Source organism: Globicephala melas, chromosome 4, assembly GCF_963455315.2.
Source record: "Globicephala melas chromosome 4, mGloMel1.2, whole genome shotgun sequence".
NCBI classification, from domain to species: Eukaryota; Metazoa; Chordata; class Mammalia; order Artiodactyla; family Delphinidae; genus Globicephala; species Globicephala melas.
Genome location: NC_083317.1, coordinates 41,692,786 through 41,704,835, shown reverse-complemented (window position 1 = coordinate 41,704,835; position 12,050 = coordinate 41,692,786). Strand labels below are relative to the sequence as shown.

Here is a 12,050-nt window from a genome sequence, read left to right as displayed (position 1 = left end):
AAGCCCTCTTCAGATGATTTTGAGACAGCAAAATGGGAGTGGGAGGTGAGGGAGCACATGGAAAATGTAGGAGAAGATAGGTCAGTGCCACTCCTCCCTCTGCCTGGTGTTGACGCTGACACTGCAAAAGACTGGCCACTCTCCATCCAGAGGCAGAGTGTAGATAATTTGAGATGACACCCATATCTAGGGAGTCAACATCCACCGAAATGGGGAAATAGTAAGTTTTTTGCCCTTTCTTTGGGCAAACTGTGAGTGGAGTAGCTTTTGAAGAACTCTACTTTTCTAGTTCTTCCACTTTGAATAGCGCAGCACAAAGAATCTGCTAAGCATCAGAGAAAGAAAGCTCTGGAAAACTTGCTCTTCAAGTGCCTAGCATTGAGTGCCTGTTATTGTAGTTAGTGCCCAGTAAATGACAGAGACTATGGCCATTATCAGTATCTTCATGTTAAGAATGCTTATTCACAAATATGAATATCACTGAGGTTTCCCAGAGACAGAATTTGGGCTTAGAAATGCCCGTTTCTTTGGAGCTCATGCATCAGTTTGCATGCTTCTGCTGTTTATTATAAACATCATTTCCTTCTATAAACACAGTCAGTCTTTAGTACAGTGGTCTACTATAATTTATTACCACACTAAAACTATTTCTACATTATCAGTACTAAAACACTTTACTGTTGAAACAAGAAACAGATTAAGGAAAGCTATCATACTTTTCTTGCTTTGGGGTAAGGAAAACAGTAAAAGTAACCATAGATTTAATAAAAGACGTTAGGAAATGAAGTCTTCTCAGAATCTTTTGTTTAGTCAATTTGGTTACATTTTAAAGAAGACAGTCAAATGGAGGCTAGAATATGTGATCATCCAATTTTGATTTTCCACTAGTCATAGTAAAGTCAGGAAACGGTAAGTTAAGAAAATCTAGCATTCCTTTCCAAGGGAAAAAATAGCACTTTTAAAAATAAGGTGAAAATGAAATTTTTTTCCTGGTAAACAATCACAAATATTTTACCTTGCTGAACTTAAGGAAATCAATTTGGGAGAGACTTACTGGCAAAATAGGGGTATGGGGTTAAGAGATACGAATTACTACATATAAACTAGATAAGCAACAGATATACTGTTATCGCACAGGGAATTATAGCCATTATCTTGTAATAATTTTTAATGGCATATAATCTGTAAAAATCCTGAATCACTATGCTATACATCTGAAACCAATATAATATTGTAAATCAACTATACTTAAATTAAAAAAAGGAATTGACAAAGAAGATTATAAAATGAGTTGTTAGGAACAATGTCTCAAACATTTTAAATAAGTGCTGGCTTCAAACAGCCTTGAAAGTGTGCTTTAGAGTTACCATTCCGTTCCTGTCAGCCCTAGAGAGTATATGTATTACTAACTAATCTAAAAATTAAATAGTCATTCCCAAATAAAATCAATCAATTCATTGTGATTGATTAAAGTTAAGTAAATTGCTTTTCTATCTGCATGACATTTAGGGAAACAATACAAGTATAAACACACGCACACATCTCCAAGAAAAATGGCCTGTTCACTGTGGGAGCTTTGACTGCTGATTTTTAACTGCTGTCCCCAGAGGTTCCAGGAATCAGGTGATTCAGGATGCAAGCACATAATCCCTTCACACCAATAATTAAGAGCAACACACAGAGTAACTGGGCTGTGTCAAGAAAACCAGATAATAAACACATGCACACGTGTTAAGCTGCACTACTTTACAGCTCATTCTGTGCAAACACAGTAATTTACATTTCCATTTTACCAGCATGAGTTGCCCTAAGGATAGCAAAAAAGTAAAAAGGCCTGGCCAGAGAGGGCAAGGGGACAGGATCTTAGGAGGTGAAACACATTTCTTTCCTTTTGAAGCAATATTATAGGATTTGTAACAAGGCTGGAGGGAATAGTTCATAGCTAGAGCTTTTCAAAGTAATACAAAATAAATGGTCTGAAGTAAACCAGCTGTAGCATTAAGACGCAGAAAGTTTATGACATGCATATACTTTATGCCCTTGCAGCTAGGATAAAACACATTTCTTTTTTGTTTGGCTATCATAAGGATATTATGCATTTGAAGAAAATTAAAGTTTCAGCAAACTCCACCATAAAAAGCAACAGCTAAAGCAGATTGAAGTGATAGAGAAAGCTGCTTACAATTGGCACACAGAAATTTATCAGTGCTGCAAGTTCATGAGGTGTATAATTCCTGTATAAAGAACCAAATCAATATGGTCTTGCCCTAAAGACAATATTTATATCGATTGTCCAACTCAGATTAAGAACAACTTAATCCACAGGAATGCAACTACTCTGACTAATTTATGCATGGTGAATGTGACTCAGTGTTTTGTGGGATTGTGAAGAAAAAGCTAGATAAATATCCTGTGATTTGTTCATGCACTCTTTTAAGACTTTTGAGTTGGTAACCTAACTAATCTGGAATGAGATATTGATATTAGGAAGGTGACACTTGGGCTTTTTTGTGACTTATTCTGCAATGACTTCAATGAGATGGACGAAACAAACAGTGCTCTCTGCAACCTCTGCCATTCTGTCCATCCTACTTCAATTTACATTTTGGAAAACATTTTTTTTTTTTCAATCTACTACATTCCTCCTACATGGTAGCAACAGGTCATCAAGTTTTTACTGTCAACCTACAACTTTTAGATGGAAAGCCAATTACTGATACAAAGTATGTTGAACTGAAAGTTATTTTCAGAAAGCAAAAGTGAAAGCCAAAGAAACTAATGCTTACAAGACTATATTAATTACATTGAGATTATTTGAGAGCATATAGGCATGAGTATGGTCTCTGTACTAATTTCCATGAGAACATGCTATTCCCTTTAAGGCTGATGATTAGTAATTGCCACAATAACCCAGCCATAGTTTGGAAAAGCAAAACACCTGGAATGATTTGTTTCACCAGAAGAAAAAAAAATGAGTCTTTTTATTAGATATAAACACTTGGTTTCTTAAAAGAGTATTTCTTTCAGAGAAATATTAAAAAGAGACTAAATTGATTGGTATTAAAATAAGGGGCAAAAGCCCTGGCATTCCTACCAGTTGGATATCATGTACCTCCAAAATAAACAGTTTATTCTAAAGGCTCTCCCCTGGTTGGTTGACAAAGTGGAATAAGCCGTTTCACATAAACAGAGGTTGTTTATATTTACTTGGCAGTTAGGAAAGGGAAAAGGCTCCTATTTAGATTTTAGCAAATAGTTAGTAATAAGGAAATTGAAGATATGCTTTGCCTTTCAGCCACGCGGAGCCGACTATAATATCTACTCCCCATCATGTGCATTATTTGAATATAAACCACCAGTTACCCTTCACGTTAGCTTAAGTATGCTGAAATGCAGCCATGTAAAAATTACTTAATGCAGAGCCGTGGATTCCCTTCTCTGTTTAAAATAAATTTGACTTGCTCGATTTTCCCATAAAACTACTTTTGAATTCTCTTTGTCAGGGGGGAAGTTATCCAATTACAAATCAACAACTGCTAAAGCTGAAATGGTAAAGCCAAAACGGCAGCAAATAGTTTAGAAACTTACAATGTCCATTCCCAAAATGAAGTCTTTTTTCATCCGCACCATGTTTTGACTTGTTATAGCCACAGAACCTAGAGGTAAATCAAAGGAAGAGAACACAGAAAGAAAATATACTTAAAACAATTATGTATGTTCAGAATGTGCAAAGCACAAAAAATAAAGCATTTTGCACAAACAATTAAATGCTTTAGTGAAAGTTTAATGACTTCATATTTTCTAAATCCTCTAGAGAAAGCCTCTTTCTCTGGGGACCCTGGAGAGCTGCCTAATGAGGAGATATGGAGAGATGCTACCCCACTGTGCAGACCCCTTCAGTTCAGTTTTTATAATGGCCCTAGAAAGTGTTTATAGTATTTTTTTAAAAAACGACTGCTGTTAGAATGAATGAAGGGTAAAGTTTCCATTGTTAGTGATTAGTGCTGTGCAGTGTTACCAGTGTTCTGGGTGAGAAAGTGTCAGGGAAATCTGGGGTGTATTTGATGAGAGAAGGGATAATTGAAAAAAGAAAGTAAAAACCAAGAGTGAGGTCAAAAGAAGTGGTGGGTGTTGGAGACTGCGGCAAGAATTTAATGAAAAAAAGAAACTCAAAACTAAAGATGGAGAATCAAAAGAAAGGGAGGAAAAAAAGAAATATCTACAAGTGGAGACATTCTTATTGTTAAAATATTTTATTGACCACACTTTTCAGATTTTAGTGGCAATTGAGGGGAGCAAGCAATGCAATAATGAAAGTAAGTCATAAAACAGACTGTGAACTCACCTCCCAATCAAAATGTAGGTGACAACTGCGAGGAGAATAATTGCTACTGCCGCTGAAATGGCAATCATTACCACTTGGCTATTTTCCCCGGAAATGGAGAAAGCTGTGAGGTTGGAGAGAAAAAATAAGAAACGACCAGGCATTAACACATCATAACTAACATCTACGTGAAAATGTTGATAAATTAAGTCCTATTTATTTTGCTTTTACCTAAAATATGGTTTGTTGTCTGATACAATGTAAAAAGAATTCTTCACTGAGTGTAAAAAATAGACATTTTGTATAATTTTACTTGAAATTTCTGATTAATAAGATTAAATACTCTGCTTTCACTGACATCAATCAAAACTATTTGGGCATCTACTGCATAAAATATCCTGACTGGTTTTCTCTATACTCATTGGCAAGAAACTCATCAAATAAACAGTAATTATCAGAGAAATATAGGGAATAGGTAAGATTTCCCAGAATGAAACTATAAAAGCGTTCTCATTAGCTTGTTTAGTCTCCAGTATCTGTATTTATTTAAAAGGTGGTATCATACCTGTCCTATGGACCTCAACACATGTTATCAACAAATTGTTCCTGTCCCTGTATTTCCTACCTTTGTAGATGGCCCATCATTCATTCACTCACCAACATGAGGTATTGGCAAAAATTGTCCAGGAGCCAAATCTGGCCTGCCATCAGTTTTTGTATAGCTCAGAAGCTTAGAAAAATTTACATTTTTTTAATGGTTGCAAAAAGTCAAAAGAAGATTCTGTGATATATGAAAATTATATAAAATTCAAATTTTTGTGTCTATAAATAAAATTACATTGGAACACAGCCACATTCATTTATTTGTACATTGTCTATGGCTGCTTTTATGCTACAATTAGCCAAGTTAGGTAGGAGCAACAGAGACTGTATGTACACAAAGCCTAAAATATTTATTCTCTAGCCCCTTACAGAAAATGTTTACTGACCCTTGACCTAAACCAATGATTCTCTAACTTTAATGTTCACATAAATCATTTGAGGACCTTTTGGAAAAAGCAGTTTCTGATTCAGTCAGTCTGGAGTGGGGACTGAGACTGTGCATATCTTTATGAGCCCCCAGTGATGCTGATGCTGCCGATTGCAGACTACAACATTTTGAGTAGCAAAGATGTAGACCATAAATATAAAGTCACCTTGTCCTCTCCCTCTCCTGATTTTTCTATATCCAATTAATCACCAAACTCTTTTAAATATTTTACTTTCTGTCTTCACTTCTCTCCTGGATTACAGTAAGAAATTCCCAATGGATCTCTACTTGCAGGCCTTTCCTATCTTCTACCTGGCCACCAGAGTATTCCTTCTAAGCCATGAGTTTGATTATGTCATTCTCATGCAGGGCTCTCCATCACTTTCTGGATAAAATGCATGTAAAACCATTTAGGATCTGTTCTCTGCCTAAATCCCCAGGCTCACCTGCTAACAAAATCCATAAGCATTCTAATCTCTACACTCTCTAAAATATACTCAGTTCCTGGAACATTCCCTCTCATGCACTCATACTTTAATATTTATTGTTTTTGTAGTAAATGCTGATTAAACAAATGAATCAGTGCTGTATCAAAAGAAAAGCTCAGAAGAGAAGGTTTAGTTATACTATCAGCTCTCCAGAAGCCAATATCACATCTTGAACCTGATGAAAAATCTAAGGTTGGAAGTTTTTCTCTAAGATAATGCAGTTTAGGGAATAAATGATGTAAATAAAGAAACATGGCAGATAGGCTGTTAAAAGTTTTTCTAAGCATCTGAAAAAAAGAACTCAGAGTGTGGCAGGATGGTATACTCATAATATAAACTGTTGCAAGCACTTTATTCTTTACTATCAGAAAACTATTGTTTACGCCACGTGGCAGTCGTGGGAGTGCCTGTTAGGATCTCCCTACTGCCAAGCCTGCAGTGGGCAGACAGCTCGCAGCTGCTGCACCTTCAGGATCCACTGCAGCCACGCTCTCCTCAATGACAAAACATGGCAAGGGGACTGCAGCCAGGCCATTTCTGCCCAATGCAGCGGTCCTGTAAGGGCAATCTTCATGCTGAGGCTCCCCGTTGGTTTGGTGAGACCCTCACAGCTGCATTGCTCTCTGAGGGTCCCCCTCCTTAACCCTCTGCCTTCTCTCTGTCTTCATAGATGGCTGACCTACATCTCAGTCTCAGGCTCTGCTTGGCCATTTCTGTTCCTCCCCTTTTACCTTTTATCTGTATCCCCACACTCCCTGAAGCTCACACAATTCCACCTTAATATCTGCTTCACAGAAGACATGGACTGATACATTCCTCTCCACTGGCTATAGATCTGTGAATCATTTGTAAATAACTTAACCTTGTAATTCAATAATGCTCCATGAACATATAATAATCACTTTATCTCATGCTTTTCACTTTGCATAGTGTAGCAACTTATAAAGAGCAGCAAGTTCTGAATTCGCTGGTAAGTTTTAGCCAGTTTGTAAAATAAATGTCAGTGAAACTGGTAGAAACATGATAGAAAAAAGAAGAATTCTCTATTTCTTTTCTTGTCAAAGACAGGATTAAACTAGACCTCTCTACAATTTCCTCTAGCTCTAGATATCTATGAATCCCAGAGACTATCTAAAAGCACATAACCAAATCAGATCATTTTTGGTTACTGAATTGGCAAACATTTGAATGAATAGTATTGATTAAATTGTGTGTTATACAGTTGTCTAATAATTTTATGTGGCATACTGGCAAAAACTGATACCTATTATGTCAGGAATTCAGTTTGAATATGTTTTCCCACAAGCACACTGCTCCCCCTGGCTCTAGTCTCTTCCCATTTTTGTCCATCCTACACATGCTGTCCACTCTGCCTAAAGCAGACTGGCAAGGAGTCCGTTCTCGTGAACCAGAATGACTGGCTTTGTACCAATCTGCTGTGTGACATAATAATATGATTGTTGTGAGGATTAAAGGAGTTAATACAAGTTAAACGCCTAGAACAGTGCTAAACATACAATAAGGGTTTAATAAATGTTATATATTTTTATTATTTCATTTTCCCGGTAAAGAATTGGCAAAAGTACTCCATATCCCACAAAATTACATATGAATATCTAATCTTGGTATATAAAGTTCTCTATATAATGATTCCATTCTACCTTTGTCAGGCTTTCTTAATGTCCCCTAAAAATAGGGTCCAAGAGATTAAAGTTGCTGCATACCCATTCATTAAAAACAACAAAAAGGCAGTATGAAACATTTAGGAGTGCTGACTAAATTGTCCCTGAGCTAATCTTCTTGAATAGTAATATCCAGTAGAATCCTCCATTTCCAGATCTCAGCTTTATCCCACATACTTTTGCTCTGGAAATTCCTTGGATGTTCAAATTATGTACGATTTATTTAAACACAAAACAAACACACACACACAGACACACAGACATACACACACACCCCGAGTGCTTACTATACTATTATACCAGGTAATATTTTAAGCACTTTACAAACAACAATTAATTTAATCAACATAAAAACCCTATTGAGTCATGCACGATGATCTTTCCCAATTTACAGACAGGGAAGCTGAGGCAGTGAAAGTTGAAGCAGCTTGTCGAGGTCATCCCAATACATGGCAGCTCCCTTTAGGGTTCTTTCTCTAACTCCTACATTGTGCCTGCCTTTCTCAAGCACAAAGCACACACTCTGGATTCAGTTTCTGCCCACTGAGGCTTTCCAGACAGATGGACTGCCTGTTTTCCCAAACATGTCACACTGTTTCTTAAAGTCTGGGACTTCTTGCTTTGGTGGATGTCACCTTTGTTCTAGGAAGGTCCTTTTACTCATATACACTCTATGCTTTCTGTGGGACTTTTAGCATGACCTTTTTTTTTTTTATTAATATGCAATAGCAGCACTGGATCAGTACTCCAAAATCTGGAGGCTCACTGACTCCACTTACTAGCTATGCAATCTCAGAAAAAACATATAAAACTCTGTGTCCTAGACCATGGCTAAAAGGAAATCATAGTATCTTAATAGCTTATAGAACAGGATCAAATGAAATGTTTACGCAAATGCTTTTCATACTGTCACAAAAATACATGGGTTCTAAAATCAGATCGATCATTTACCAATTGTATAACTTTAGAAATCTTACTTAACCTCCCTATGCCTCAGTTTCCTCTTCTGTAAAGTGATGATAATAAATGTAAAGCACTGACACATAAATAGTAAGAAACTTTAAAGCACTTAGGGAAATATATAATCCACTATGCCTCTATATTGTTACTGTAAACAAGATCAAAAAATACTAATTAAATTCCAGGTAGAAATACACTATTTTCTACTAAGAAACATTTATATGTGTTATGAATAAAACTTTATAATTAAAAAATAATAAAAACTAGAATAAGCAGCAAACCATTAAAGAAATCCAAACATGAGCCTTTTTTTAATATCTTTTAAATATCAATCTATAACAAATAAGACTCTTAAATCCTTAGAGTTTTTATGAATATATCATTTTGATTTATAAAAACGGAGAGTTTTGATTTTTGTCTTTTTTCCCCTTAAGACAAAAGGTAATTTTTAAACCTATATTTACTTATATTTAAAGTCTGGAAGAATTCTATGGTAAAGCAGTAAGAGTAAACTGATTTAAAAAAAAAATCAAACTGTGCAACTCAAAGATTTTTATAAAAGGAGAGGAGGGATATTAAAAAAGTTCCCTCTCTATGCTCTTTTCATCTGCTCTATCAAGCAATGGAAATATAGCAAATATAAAACTTATTTGAAAAAGTCCTAAGACCCTTAATTTTTTAAATGTGCTATTTCTTAAACTTCAGACGCTGAAGCCTCATTAGATGATCATGCATAACACTACCACAACTATATCTGTGGTAAATCTGGAATCATGTTAAAATTTTAGAATTTGTTGTTGTTGTTGCAAATTTATTTATCAGATAGGGTTAAGTGCTAATTAAGAACAAGAGAGGTTAGACTGATATTCCAAAATATGCATCAATATAATACATATTTATCTAATGGTGTTCTGCCCCTCTTGCCCCCCAATATGCCTAATTTCTACCACATGATATAATAAACATTTGATTTTTATATCTCTGTGATTTGTGATCTCTCTTGCTACAGCAAATCTAGGTTTTGTTGTTAATTCCAATAACTATTTAAAAGTTTGAAAAAATTCAATCTATAATCATTTCAAAACAAAGAACTTTCTTTGCTCCACTTAAAGTTTACAAAAAGATTTAGAATTACAAATATTAAATTGCAATTATATTTTGTTATTGTGTCATCTAAAATTTTTAATTTGTTTTAAACCTTGTTCACATGGATTTCCATGGTATTTTGCAGCATTTTGTTTCTAATGTCCTCAAAGAGTGATTTCTCCAAATTCATTCCATCACAGCAGGATTAGGAGAGGTCTTGAAGTACAGTCTCCACATTTGAGACTTGAATCCCCTTCGATATCCAAGGGGGAATGGTTCTAGGACCCCCTACAGATATCAAAATCTGAGGATGCTCATGTCCCTTACATAAAGTGGTGTAGTATTTGCATATAACCTAAGCACATCCTGCCCTATAATTTAAACCATCTCTAGATTACTTACAACACCTAATACAACTTAATGCTATGTAAATAGTTGCTGGATTGCCACAAACTAAAGCTGTGCTTTCTGGAACTTTCTGGAATTTTTTTGTATATATTATATCTATATAATATACATTAAATTTTATTGAAGTATACTTGATTTACAATGTATTAATTTCTGCTGTACAGCAAAGTGACTCAGTTATACATATATAGATTATTTTTCAAATTCTGTCATATTCTTTTCCATTATGGGTTATCACAGGATATTAGATATAGTTTTGTATATTTTTGATCCAAGGTTGGTTGGATCTACGGATGTGGAACCTGTGGATCTGGAGGGCCAAGTGTGTAGATTTATGTTTTTGAGGATGGCAGCTCTCCTTTGAGTAGAAGAATTGTCATGCTTCAGCTGTGAGATAATAATTTCTAACACTAGATTCTTATACCCTGTAGAAGGTAGAGCTTGTTATTGTAAACAGCATTTCTAATTGTTTGACAAAAAGTGTGCCATAAAATATTTACTTTACCATATTAACTTAAACAACTTTTATAATTTTTGTTAATCTTGAATGTTTCTATGAGGGATGAAATTTGGGCATAAAATATCACCATACCAATAACAATGTGATTTTATACCATGAATAAAATATTTAGAAAATAGGAAATATAGATGCCAGGGAGAAATGGCAAATTGGAACTGTCAAAAGAGATTACTGTGTGTCCTTTCGGTAGAATGCTAGGCATTGTCAGACTCTCCCTGGATAACCTGTTTCTAAAGGGTGTTCATCTTTGATTGTCTTCCTGGCCTGTTTTGCAACTATGAAGTTAGTTGTAGACAATGAATAGTTATATATGTGATTTTTCTCATTACAACTAGAATGATATATTCACTAGAGATATGACTGTTTTATGTGCATTAGAAAAGATGACCCCAATCATTATATTTATTGCCTTATAGTATATTAACCAGTTTTGGACAGATTAACCAATTTGTTTAAGTACTCCTGATTGTCTACACACTCATACACACAAACAGACACAACATATACAAATATGTATGTATATGTGTATATGTATCTGTTCTTCAAATTTCTCTTTAAATCAGTTTACTCTCTTACTAGTTTCTTCATTAATTAATAAGTTAAATAAAATCTTTAATTTGTGTTCATTTTATATTAATATCATAGCCATGATTTTCCCTTTTGAAACATATTTTAGCAGAGGGTTTTTCTAATATGAAGTGAATGCATTTAAAGAAAATCAGAGTGTTACTGGGAAAATGTTTGCCAATTTTAGATAAATTTAGTGTCAGACACACAGGACCAACCAAATTACTTGTGAATGTGAATGAGGTGATGAATCAGGTTTAGAAAATCCTTAACCTCCAAGTAATACAAGATTAAATGTGTTAAGGATTAAAACAATATTAAGTTCCTCATGGATCATCACATTTCTTTTTTTGTAGTTCATTGAACCATACAATGAACCTGAAATATCTGAATTAACAGGTACTAGAAGTTAAAATGTTACCATATTAAATAATGACCCTCAAAGGAATTTATGGCCAATAGAAGATCAGAAACATTCCAGGCATTAGAATATGTTCGATTTGTAAAAGAGAAACACACACACACACACACACACACACACACACACACACACACAGATGTACATTTACACAAACACAAGTAAACAGACCCAATGCTATGCAAAATTGTTAAATGTCCCCCAAGCAATATACTTTCAGTGTATCACATTTAGCTAAAACTTAGAGTGAGAATGAATTATCAGACACCCCTGCAACAGCCCTTTCCCCCATACACTATATTGAAAAAATACGTACAGTCTGGGCTAGTTTCGAACTCAAACTTGCGACTGTTGGTCCCAAATCCAGCTGCGGTCCGGGCTCGGATTTGGAATACATACGTAGTATCAGGCTTGAGGCTACTGATGGTAACATTTGTGCCTCTTGCCCTGAGAATTGTATAACTTGTCTCTTGTTCCTGCTTTGAGGTAAGAAAAATCATGTTAAAATCGAATCTTCCTAATGCTGTCAAATGGTAAAAAGGTGAACCACTCAAAACCAATTCTTTC

General features: G+C 35.1%; 1 protein-coding gene across 2 annotated transcripts in view; it reads right to left on the bottom strand.

Moving 5' to 3' along the window:
• EPHA3 (EPH receptor A3) overlaps positions 1-12,050 on the bottom strand; it is a 366,230-nt gene that overhangs the window by 67,875 nt on the left and 286,305 nt on the right. The window contains exons 7-9 of one of the 2 annotated variants that reach the window (XM_030860979.2): positions 11,800-11,962; positions 4,346-4,448; positions 3,589-3,656 (exon numbers count right to left, since the gene is read on the bottom strand). In XM_030860979.2, coding sequence (XP_030716839.2) covers positions 3,589-3,656; positions 4,346-4,448; positions 11,800-11,962 — 334 coding nt within the window. The remainder of the gene's footprint in view (positions 1-3,588; positions 3,657-4,345; positions 4,449-11,799; positions 11,963-12,050) is intronic. The other variant, XM_030860980.2, reaches the window with a different exon arrangement.